Source organism: Cupressus sempervirens, chromosome 4, assembly GCF_028749045.1.
Source record: "Cupressus sempervirens isolate cs-2001-9-10 chromosome 4, ASM2874904v1, whole genome shotgun sequence".
NCBI lineage: Eukaryota > Viridiplantae > Streptophyta > Pinopsida > Cupressales > Cupressaceae > Cupressus > Cupressus sempervirens.
In genome coordinates this window covers 23,942,278-23,954,917 of record NC_143121.1, presented here as the reverse complement: position 1 = coordinate 23,954,917, position 12,640 = coordinate 23,942,278, and the positions used below count along the sequence as shown (strand labels likewise).

Genomic DNA, 12,640 nt, shown 5'->3' with positions numbered 1-12,640 from the left:
ATTGCTTCCACTACTATGTGTTTGATGTGCATGTTACTTTAAAAAAAAAATTTTACCAAACTTAGTAAAACTTTAGGTCATTTCTTTTGGGTCCCCTTGCAGGGTGTTACACTTTCTTTTATTTGAAGATTGAGCAGCTGAATTATGAGAACCCTCATTATTTGCCACCAAAACTTTTGACTTAGATGAATTGAGAATCTCCATTGATTTCAACTTTTATTCTTCTTCACCCAATAGTTGAGCATAACGATCAAAAGAGAGTTTTTGATTGACAGCCCCTAATGTAGTCTTTGTGGTGTTATAAGAAGAAACAAATGTGGAGTACTCAAATGGCAGCTTATTATGAATAAGAAGATTAACCTGTCATCCTTAATAGGACTCCTACAATCATCAATTTTTGTTCTTAATTCATTGACCTTTATGATAAAGTCCTATATAGAATCAAATTTCTTTGGATCTAAGGAGACAAGCCCATCTTAAATTTTGTAAATATCCTCCTCAAACACTTTACCATATAGGTTTTTATGGGTATCCCAAGCTTCCTTGGATGTATAGGACTTCTGGATCTGATAGATGATCTTGTCTTCAACCCCCAAACAAATATCACCTAGGATTTTCCTATCTATTGTTTCCCAAGCAAATATTTCACTTCTAGATACTAGATCACTTGTTTGTTTAGGAAGGGTACCATCTACATATTGAGAAACTCCATTATGCATTAAGTGAAACCACACTTTAATTGACCATGTAGCATAGTTATGTGGTGTTAATTTTGGAAACTTGAAATTTTCCATGATGCAAGAAGTGAAAGAAAATAGTAGGAAAAGAGGAACACAACACCAAGAAACACCCCACCTTTTCACTCAATCAAGAAACCCCCCCAAAAAAGATGCTTTTGGCACTTTATATGTAGTATGTTTACAATGGCCACTTGCCAATTTTTGCCTTAGTGGAATTTTCATTTTTCTTTTTACAACCTCTTTATGGAGTTCAAAATTGGAACATTATAATGTATTTAAAATATACAACAATTCTGAAGATATATCAAAGCATTACAATGTAGAAAATGACCTAATTCTAAAAGTGTTACTTTTTCCACACAACCCTATAATATGATTCATAATCTGGAAAGTAGATGAAAAATAACACACTTTCAAAAAAAATGAAACCTATTTTCAAGTTTAGATGAGCCCGTATGGAGAAATTGAAGTTGCAAAATTCACGATTGGATAGGTATAGTTGCCAAAAAGTACAATTTTTGACAAATCCATGAAACAAAACTAGGAAATAACTACACCACTAAAACACTTAGGAAATTTTAGTGAAAATTAAAAAAAAAATTGCACTTGATTTCAAGCCTAGATGGCTGAGATATGGCCTCCCAAAGTCAGACTATTAAATCAAAAATGAATTTGAAGAGGGGTTGGATCAAAAAAAGATGAGGTTAAAATTTTCAATCAAATAGTTGTCATAGCAATTCAAATTTTGTTGGGAATGATGGTCATATGACTATCAATTTTAAACTAGCAAAATGATGACATCAACAAACAATTTGGCCCCTAGATGATGTTAGCAATGACGTACCATATGGATGATGACATCACTTTGTATAGATTGTATCGATAAAATTGAATGTGTATTTGCTGACTTGGAAAGTATAGCTCTAGGATGACATGGCCTTTTTGGCTAAGTTGGCTCATTCATAGCTAGCACTTGCAGGTGACAAGTTGCCATGTTATAGCATATATGGCTCTAGTGTTGACTGTGTAATGTAGATGTGTGGCACTATTAGCTTCTACCACATGGATAGGTTTGATCATAGTGGATTGTCACTAGCTTTGCATTCATCAGGCATGGGAATGTGTTAGAAAAGTTGTAGCACACTAGTTACCAGGAGTTTGAAATGTTGGCGATCTTGATTTGAAATTGGCAGGAACAAATTTGCAAAGATGGTGCCAAAAAAATGGTTGTGCGCTAGATGGTATTCACAACAGTCGCAGAGTATTAAAGTGCAAGGCAGGAAAAAAGTTTTTGTACCAGAGATCTACAATTGCCAATATAGTTTTGGTGCTAGGAAAGCAAATTAATACCACATTGGTGGGGAAGTGTACTTTGCACTTGTTTAAAAGAGAAAGTTATCAGATGCTTGAATAACAAAGGTTGTCGAGACTTAGAGGAAGCCCATTGTGCATGGTGAACTTTGCTAGGGTTTGTGCCACTAAATAGGAAGTGGCCAGAATTTAGTTCCTAGATTATGCAAAGTTGCCCTTTGAATAATTACAGAGTATTCTATGGAGATGCTATCAAATAGAACAAAATAATTGCATAGATTTAATAGATCATACCAGATTTGCAAATTGGGGCCTTCGGGTGCCGGTTTACAAAAAAATTTGTCTCAAAATTGACTTTGGCCTAATATAGGCAAATTTATAGCCAATTTTCACCGAATCAACATTCCAAACACAATGGTGAGGTCTATTTTGGCTTTAGACACTCCCAAACTCTATGGATTCTCTGAATCTAAATCAAGGTGAGGAAGCAAGAATGGTCTCAAATGGCTATGTGAAGAGAATCTCCCTTAGCTTTAATACCATGTAAGAATTTATGTTAGGAAAAAATTCACCCAAGACCAAGGAACTCAAGCACAAGCACAACAATAGACCAAAAGAGTATGATTAGAATGACGATATGATATTCATTCAATATAATTGATATTGAATTGATGCAATTGTACACTAGAGGTGCTTGTATATAAAAGCCTCTAGGATGCATCTAGAATGCCTAAGAGTTAGCAACATGATAAGTCTTACAACCAAGCACATGTCTACCAGGTCTAGATTATCCTCCATTAAGCACAGGAGTAAGTGGGACAATGAGAGGATAAGCCTACAAGGGTGTAGCATGAAAAATTATGTTGTAGACACCATGTTCTTAATTAAGAGTGCTCGGATAAGTCTTAGATATCAATAGGCTACTTAGTCTATGAATGGCTCTAATGGTCTGAGAGCTAGCCTCTGCCATAATATCAGGATATTGCACTCAAGGAGGGGGAGAGACATCAGTAGGGGGGTAAAAAGTGCCAGCTATCTTCGTTTTGGAAGAGGGTCTATCCTAAGGAGCTCCTAGTCCTACACCCATGTTGGGCTTCATGCTCCAATAGTTCACTTTGAGTTTCAACACAAATTCTACATATAATTTTCTAAGGAAATAAAATGGCATCTCTAAATTGCTATGTGGAGGGATATAAAAAACCATCCACCAACAATCCCAAAAGTTTGCATGAATGGCATCATTTGTGCACCATTTAATCGATAGTTTGGAGTTTTTGCGGTCAACTAGTATATTAGTTTTTGGGTTCACAAAGAGGCTAGCCAAATCATCTTAGGTTATATTTAGGGCCACAACCTCATCACAATCCAAGCCATCATCAAACATCTCATGCATTTTGTTATGGCAGGGAAGACAGACATTTTGTTGGTTGGTAAGGGTTTTAATGTTATCCAGTATGGTATTTCATGTGGATAACATAAGAGCCAATGCAGGTACATTATTATATGTTCTTCACAAAGCCCTCAATTAGGTGAGATTTTAAATTATCAAATCCTCGATTCGAGGAGGGTTTTGAGAGGGTAAAGGATCATTTTGTGGATGGTTTTGCAAGACCATTGGATCATTTTGTGGATGGTTTTGCAAGACCACTGGATCATTTGGTGGGGGGTTATGAGGAATAGTATTCCTTGCTTCATGATCATCATTTTGATTAGCCATTCCTGTTAATTTGCAAAACATAATTTATATTAAAAAAAACTTGAATTTTAAAAATTTCTATCAAAAAAGCCCTAAATTCTAACAAATTCAACTAAAACTAACAAATTTATGATAAAATTTACTAAATTTATATTAAAATTGATAAAAGAAAACAAAAAAAACTACCTTATATCGTGTCTTCCTTATAAAACCCGATATCTGAGCCATCGAGCATGAAATCAGCTGGTGAAAACAACCATGAGTTGTCTTTTTCTTTTATTCATACTAATAGATATTGGGTATCCAATATCTATTGTTATTAAAAAATAAAGAAAACCCACAGGTTGTTCACGAAATAAGACTGTGGAGGCTATGAAAAAAACCCACGGCTTGTCTTTTATTTTTTTAATAATACTGGCAGATATTGGATATCTGATATTATATTGGGTATCTGATATCAAATCGGATACCCGATAAAATTTGGACCTTATTTCCAGGTTTGGTACCTGGATAGGTGAAAAAAGTCAGAGCAAATTTTGAAACACTTTTAGACATTTTCAAACTCTATTTTTCTCGCATCGCCACTTTTTGGCACACCATGATCCTGCATATAGCCATATATATATATATATATATATATTAATAGTCATTTTCTATTGATAAATAATATACTTAGGTACAATACACAAAAAGAGGTTGGGCAATACAAGATCACCCCATGAAATTCCACACGGCTAAAGCTAGAATCAATAACTATTCATAGAAAAATCATATAAGAAGCAACCCTCAAGCAGCTAAAGCAATACCAACTAAGGGGGGTGGTTCATCCCAATCATGAAATCCCTAATGATCCCTAGGATTGGTAGGTAGGATAGAAACAATCCAGCCATCAATAGCATCATTGGGGCCTAAACAACATCTTTGATATCAGCCCACAAAGGTGAGATAGCCAATTCTAGGTGAAAGAGCCATTTACCAGAAACAACACACTAGGCACCAAGAGGGGGAGTCACTGGGCCTAGGGATCAGCCTATGCCACCATGGGATGGGGAAGCCAAGTTGTGATGCCAACTACCATTTCCACCATTGGGAGAGTGGTGGTGCGAAGCCTACTAGTGTGGCGTATGCGAATGATGGCCAGAAGAACTACGTCCCTAGTGGAGGCCCCTAGGTGGCATAGTATCAATCAAAACATCAAGAGGTACTCTAGAAACTATATAGGGGGCATTACCTCAATGATTGAGAAGCTCCTAAAGGTGGGTCACCTCTAGAGCAACCTTGTTTCTTGCAATTGAATCTGCATGATTACAAAATTACAAATGCACACTTTAGTGTACATAGAAACATTTATGTGAAGAAAACTATGAGTGAAAAGAAAAAAAAAATTATCTTTCCATAGAGTGAACAAAATCCTCATCTTGAAAGTATGCCAGATCTGGGTAAATTTTCTAGGAAACCTGGGAGAATCACCCAAAATAACCATATGCCAAGAAAAAGGTTTAGGCCAAAATGACTTAAAAAAATCGTGAATCTAGTGCCAATAGTTTTGAGTACGTCTAAAAAACCAAAAAATATGCAAAAAATACTATGGTTGCCCATAAAATTGACATCAAGGATCTAGAACCCCACTATGCTTGAGCTGAGGCCCAAGGGGAAGACCTTAAAAAGCCAGGAATCAAGAAAAATGTGCAATCTTGGGTTCTATAATGGCACTCCAAATAGTGTCAAAGCACTTTCTCCACTAAGAAAGGGAAGACTACAAATGCCAACACTGATTAAGGGTATCCACCATTGATAAATGGGGAGAAAGCCATTAATACCCCAAACTTGGTTTGTAGCTAGTGAAGGGAGTGGCAGGATACCACTTCTAGTTAGTCTACCTAGGTCAAATAGACTGAATACCCACCTTGTGAATTAAGTGATTTGGAATTGCAAAAAACAATAGATCAAAACTTTGACAATCCAAATGGGCAAGACAAAATTGGACTTACATATTTTCCTAGGATTTGAGACTCATGGAGACCTTGGAGATAAGGTCCTTAAGGGTCTTGATGCAACATTTGAAAAAACATAGAGCACTAGCACCTTGAGTCTTGGCTAGAGGAATACTGTAGATGGAAAATAGAGGAGACCACCAAATGTTCTATTGGTTGAAAGAGAGCCCATCACCAAACCATGGAAGCCAAGGCTTGACATCTTCCCAAGATTTCTATATGCTCTTGATAACAAAAGAGCCATGTATGTGCATGGGTTCTTGTATGATGAGAAGAGTTTGAAAGCCAATCCCCTTCCATGTAGGCCTGTTAACAGGGAACCCATAAGAGATGCAATGCCAAACTAGAATCTTCCAAGCTTCATCTCTACTAGAATGCCAAGGCCTCAAGACTCTTTGGGGAGAAAAAAAATATCTCAAGCAACTCTGTGAAAGCCATGATGGTCAGAACTAGAAGCCCAAAGAAAATCATGGAGCAATCGCTCTAATTGTAGATAGGAGGCTTTGGAAGGAGTTCAATAGGAAGAATAATAAACATAAGTAGCCACCAAAACTTTAGAGTAGATCTAAAAAATTTCAACAAGAGAAAGGGGTTTAGTAAGCCAATAGTCTAGCTTCTTTGTAGTCTTGACAAGCATAGTGTTCCACAAATCAACTGGCAAAGCTTGAAAGGCAAAAGGAATACCCAAAAAGTGGAAAATCTCCTCGTGTGTGAACAATTTCTATTCAAACTAGTCAAGCCAAGGTAGAGCTAGCAAAAAAGATTGATGATAAGAGAAAATTTTGTGCCTTTGAATAGTAGAGCCAGAGGCTTGACCAAAAGTTTCTTGGCATTTCAAGGCATTAGTGATGTTTTCCTCATTCTCCAAAAGAGAAAGGAATTATCAACAAAGTGTCCATTGACCAACTAGGAAAAGGAATCTTGCAAGGAAATGCCATGAACCAAACTAGAAGAAATGGAGTGGGCTAGCAAGTAGCCAAACCCTTCAGCAGCAAGAACATATAATGGTGGAGCAAGAGGATAACCCTGCCTAATGGAATGAAACAGCCCAAAGGCTTCAAATTGGGAGCTATTGATAGTAATACAAGAATTAGCATCTCCAAAAAGCTTCTCCATAGACTAAAGAAAATTGAGACTGAAACCAAGAGGTTGAAGCATAGCTATTTAATGAAAGGCCATTCAATCAGTTCATAGACTTTGGCAAAATCAATTTTCAAAAATATAGATAGCTAAATGGACTTGGGAGTCCACTCCATGCCTTCCCAAATAGCAATGATGTTGTCAAGAATATGTATGGACTTGATAAAGCCAGTTTACTCTAGTAGCACAATTAAAGGAAGGAGATGGAAAATTTTAAGAGAAATTGCCTTAGCAATGATCTTATAAGACACATTAAGTAGGGTAATGGGTAGCTAGTTACAAATATCCTTAGGATCACTAGTTTTAGGTATGAAGTTGATGTTTCCCTTGTTCATAATAGCTCCTAAACTTTTAGAATGATAGGCTTCAAGATAAATTTTTTGTAGATCAAGACCAATAGACTCCTAGAGGTGTTTGTAAAATTTACAAGGAAACCCATCACACTTGATGGACTTGTCATCAACCATGGAAAAAATTGCCTCCTTAATGTCTTGAAAGGTGAGAAGCTACTCATAGAAAGCACGTTTCTCAACCGATAAGCAGTTTGGAGTAACAAAGATAGACTTTCTGAGGGCTTCCTCCCAAGCAACCGAATTTCCCTGTGAAGCAAATACATTTTTGTAATAATGAACAAAATCTTACGAGATATCAGGGAGACTCAAAAGAATAGAAATACCTTATTTGATTTCTTTTAATCCCAAAATTGGTATGATGGGCTCGAAGAGCCTAGAAGAATTCCTTTGAACTCTTATCACCAACCTCCAACCAATAGAGGTGAGCTTTGATTTGGGCCCCTCAAGCAACATAATTATTCACAACTTGTTTTTCATGATGAAGTTTGGCAAGCTGGATTTGAAAATGAACATCAAAAGGGTTAAGGGTGAGAGCCTCAAAAGCTTTCTTGAGAGCCATGGTAGTGGACTCATAAGACCATTGTCTAAAAACCACCAACTGCCACCCATAGATGTGAGAAAATTGAGTGATTATGGTAATAGCATCATTCCACCACTAAATCCACTCTATCTGAGAATGTAGATGTGGTTCCAAATTCTAGACATCTAGGATATGAGCAATAGTGGAAGCATGCATCAACACTAATGTATTGAGGAAAACTGAGTTCTAACAACCCACTGGACAATTGTGTGCTACAAAATAGAAAAATAAATGGGATAGTAGTCTAATAATGTCACATCTAGCAAAAGAATGACAAGTAAATCTTGATCCTCAAAGAAGGAGAAAAATGATTATGCAGTAATCATGGCATGACCGAGTGGTTTCAAAATGTGGTTAGAGATAGCTTGAAAGTTGGACCAAGTGTGCCAAACCCTGCTATGCTAGCGGTAGTTGGTATTGGGATCAAAAAGGCCTAATTTATTATGCATGTAGTACTAGGCCTCCCTTTCACCACACATTCTAAGTTGTAGTGGAGGAAGCAACAAAATGAGTGTGAATCACAAGCAAGGTGTTAGCGAACAGCTTAAACATCACACACTAAGGCTTGATTCCTAGTGCAAAAGTGTTAAATAGTCAAAGTTTGACTTACTTTTCTAGGCTTAATTTCTTCCTTAGTGTTTGATGTTTAAGGCTGGCCAGGTGTTAGTGCTTGTAGCTACCTTGAATCTTGATCCCTTGGGAACTACTAGGGTTTGAAACCTAGAAAACACCAAGGTCTGGTTCTGGAAATGTTGCTTGCACTCCAACAATCATTCGGGTTTGTTCTCCTATTGAAATAGGAGGAACCAAAATGACAGTTACATATGATTGTTTAGGAGCCAAGGGAGCCTTGTCGTTGCAACCAATAGCGGTCCATTCTTCTTTTTGCTTCCCTTCTACTAGTTTGATAGGGGCCTCTTTAGGCGGGGGTTTAACCTAGGCACAACCAAAGGCTAGTCCCTAATCTTTTGTTTTGTTGACTTGCACCTATAATAGGTGTTCAACAGGTTCAATTAAAGCACCTTCGAGAGAAGGTTTGCAAACCAATCTGTATCTCCACAGAATTGTTGAGATCCTTAGAGAGATCAACCTCAACGCATACGTGTTTCAGAGGATGAGCATTGAAAAAAATTCATGTTCCTTTGTAATAACTTTGCCAAGAGTATTGGCAATGTACTCAATAATGGGCCAACATGGCAAGGGTAATCCTGGGAACTCAACCCACACAAGAACCCTAAGCTTATTGTCATTAGAGATAGTGAAATCTCTCGACCATCTCTGAAAAACTAGAAGAGAGGAACACATTGATCAAGCACTATTGCTAAAAACCATGCTACCTAAGATGGGTTGGCAAAGAAAAATAGAAAATAAAAATTGATAAGGTTTTGCATAGTGTCAAGGTGAACTCCACTTGGAGTCCAACTTTTGTTAACCCATTTTCAGAGCATAGCTTCAGGAGGAGTCCTACCCACAAAATACCCTATTAAGGTATGTTGTTCTAGCCAATCATAAGCAGCATCAAATTCTTGCAAAAGAATGATAATATCAGGATTACCTCGTGAAAGACCTTGGATGAATTTGTGAGGACATTTGTTCAATGGAGGCACCATGGCTTTTTGAAGTAGCAATGTGAATACTAGTATCAACAATTGGGTCACTATTGGCCGAGGCCATTATAAAGTAGTCTAAAAACTCCCACAGTAAATGCGGTTTGATAGGTAGTAAACACAGAAAGAAAGCTCAAATAGAAAGCCGTACACAAGAAAACTCAAAGATTGTATGAAACCTTGGTCATTTTCAATATATTTTCAATTACTATTACACATAATAATGCGGATGGCTTAAACATCACACACTAAAGCTTCATTCTTAGGCTACAAGTGTTAAATAGTTAAAATTGACTTATTTTTACAAATTTAATTTCTTCCTTAATATGTGGTATTTCAAGTTGAAGTAATATAAAATTACCTTTATATTTCTATCTCGAATAGAACATGCATTCTATAGGGTCAAATAGAACATGCATTCTATAGGGTTACATTGACGGAAATTCAAGATATAAACTGGAACACTCGCAATCGACCAAGATTGCTATTGCCTATCAAAGTGAACCTATATTGTACAAGTCAAATATATCATAAATAGTTAAAAAGGCGTTAAATTCGTTGACCATGTTTTCCATTCAGCAGGAAAATTGTTAATTGAACTTTCCCACTTCTTTGAAACGAGGTTCCTTTTCTTCATATTTCTGCTCACAATAAATCTTCATGTAGTCACCAAATGTGTACTTTGGATAAGCAGCATTGCCATTGGCATGAACAAGGAGCTCAGGTGCAGGGCTCACTACCGCATTGTATGAGGGATTATAGAGGGATGCCACTGATAATCGGTTTCCATCCTTTGTTGGGAGAATTCTATGCCATGCACTCTTATACTTCCCATTGCTTGCTGCTTCTATCTGATCACCAATGTTAAAAACAATTGAGTGTTGCATAGGTTGCACATCAATCCAGCTGCCATTATTGAGCACTTGAAGGCCAGGAACCTCATGTAAATATAATAACAAACAAAGAAATTGAATCAAAGAAGACGAAATACACAAGAACACAGATTTATTGTGGTTCAGCAAAACTTTGCCTACATCCACACTCGAGCAGGGAAATCTTTATTATGAAAACATCTGATACAATGTAGTACAAGACAGCATACGTATATTTATATATTAGCACAAGCCTTCAATTGAAGAACCATGAAAAGATGAATAGACAGTGAGACCGTTGGGCTTCATATCCCAACAAGAAGAAGGAGAAGCCATTCTTTGGCACAAAGGTGAGCCATTATCCTCCCTGCCCAAGGCCAGATCTAATAAAGGGCATCTGTGCTCATACAGATGCGGGTGGACTCATTCTTTTGTACCAAGATGATGAGGTTCCTGGCCTTCAAGTGCTCAACAATGGCAGCTGGATTGATGTGCAACCAATGCAACACTTTAGTTGTGAACATTGGTGATCAGATAGAAGCAGTGAGCAATGGAAATAGGTTATCAGTGGCATCAACCTTTAATTCAACCTTCCCACTACTTTGAAACGAGGTTCCTTTTCTTCATATTTCTGGTCAGAGTAAATCTTCATGTACTAAACAAATGTGTACTTTGGATAAGCAGCTAATTTAAGAGCAGCATTCCCATTGGCTTGTGCAAGGAGCTGAGGTGCAGGGCTGACTACTGCATTGTATGAGGGATTATAGAAGGATGCCACTGATAATCGGTTTCCATCCTTTGTTGGGAGAATTCTATGCCATGCACTCTTATACTTCCCATTACTCACTGCTTCTATCTGATCACCAATGTTCACAACAATTGAGTGTTGCATAGGTTGCACATCAATCCACCTGCCATTGTTGAGCACTCGAAGGCCAGGACCTCATCATCTTGGTACAAGAGAATGAGGCCACCTGCATCTGTATGAGCACGGATTCCTTTTATCAGATCTGGCCTTGGGCATTGAGGATAATGGCTCACCTTGGTGCCAAAGAATGGCTCCTCCTTCTTCTCCCCTGCGAATACCCTTTTCATATATTCTCTCTCCAGTCCCAAGCTTTCACATATTATTTCCAACAATTTCTCTGTCAGGTTGAATATTTGGCTGCGGAACTCCTCAATTATATCCCTGTAGAGATTGCAAATATTAATGTTTTAGATGTTTGCATTGAACTGTATCAAATGAATTAAAAAGCCTAATCCGATTCTACTATCCTAGATTACAGGAAAATAATATGTACTTATGTTAAATTAAATGAATTGATGCTACTAATTTTGTTTGAAAATTGCAATGGAAATTATGTAGAAAGGTCAAATATAACTTAATGTCCAGCAATGTAGATTAGTACGTCATTGAATGTTGTACGTACCTGAAATCTTTGGGTTCTGAAGGCCAAGAATTTGTCTCTTTCATCTCGTGGACTTGAAAAACATCTTCCCAGTCCAAATTCTCGATCTTCACAACATTATTTCCCTTTGCTTCAGCCTCAGCCTCAATGGCTTTGTTAAGTGCCCTTACTGGTGAAGAATCTTTGAAATTTTTCTCTCTGTTAATCTTATATTGCTGTGAACATGCCTCCTTCACATGGTCCAGAAGAGCATGATCGATGCCATGGTTTGTAATCTGAAAAAAGTAAACCACTCTAGTCAATTTCAGCTTAACAATCGCATAATTTTGTAATGACTGATTTATGGTTTGATATGAAACAAGCATAAATACCTGAAAAAATCCGGGAGATTCACAAGCCTTTGCGATTTGAGCCATTATGGCTTTCCTGTCTCCTCCATCAATGTTCTTCACATCAATCACTGGAATAGCCATTTCTAAAATCCCCGAAATCCGAAAGACAATCAAAAGCTAAATAAAGTTTTACAACTGGGAAGATAGATGAAGACTTGCTAATGTTTGTAACACTGAGACCCTACTTATATGGTAGAAAAAAATCAATTCACGTGTTAGAATACTAATTTAATTTTACCACGTGTCTAATTTACTGTTCAAGGTATGGTTGAGGATTAGACCCGAAATCTATATCATCGTGCTTATAGTTTAAAATTCAAATCACAGGGCTTAAATCTAATTGCTGTTCGATTATGATTCTTGATTTCTCGGACTGTACTCCAATAGAATTTGTATGTTGACGTACTTGAATTGAGGATATATATTTGTTTATCGTCTGAGACGGACATCATGATCTGTCTGTGACTTTGACTGCAAAATTTCACTCTCACCAAGTTAAGCTTTCGCTTTCCACGTTTCTATCTGTTGCGTCTCAGAATTTTGGTT

General features: G+C 37.2%; 1 protein-coding gene across 1 annotated transcript; it reads right to left on the bottom strand.

Moving 5' to 3' along the window:
- Positions 1–9,762: 9,762 nt before the first annotated feature.
- On the bottom strand, positions 9,763–12,248 carry LOC149559734 (1-aminocyclopropane-1-carboxylate oxidase-like). Its single transcript, XM_089823496.1, has 4 exons — positions 12,074–12,248; positions 11,724–11,977; positions 11,236–11,482; positions 9,763–10,359 (listed from the first exon to the last, which is right to left on the bottom strand). Exons 1-4 carry the CDS (start codon positions 12,173–12,175, stop codon positions 10,012–10,014), a joined length of 951 nt encoding a protein of 316 aa, XP_089679622.1. The 5' UTR covers positions 12,176–12,248; the 3' UTR covers positions 9,763–10,011.
- Between the last annotated feature and the right edge of the window lie 392 nt (positions 12,249–12,640).

Excerpts from the sequence above, each read along its gene's own strand:
- LOC149559734 (XM_089823496.1), bottom strand. The coding sequence starts at position 12,175 with ATGGCTATTCCAGTGATTGATGTGAAGAACATTGATGGAGGAGACAGG. Across the intron at positions 11,483-11,723 it reads TCAGAACCCAAAGATTTCAG|GGATATAATTGAGGAGTTCC; the intron begins GTACGTACAACA and ends CAATCTCTACAG. Across the intron at positions 10,360-11,235 it reads TCTTGTACCAAGATGATGAG|GTTCCTGGCCTTCAAGTGCT; the intron begins GTCCTGGCCTTC and ends TATTTACATGAG.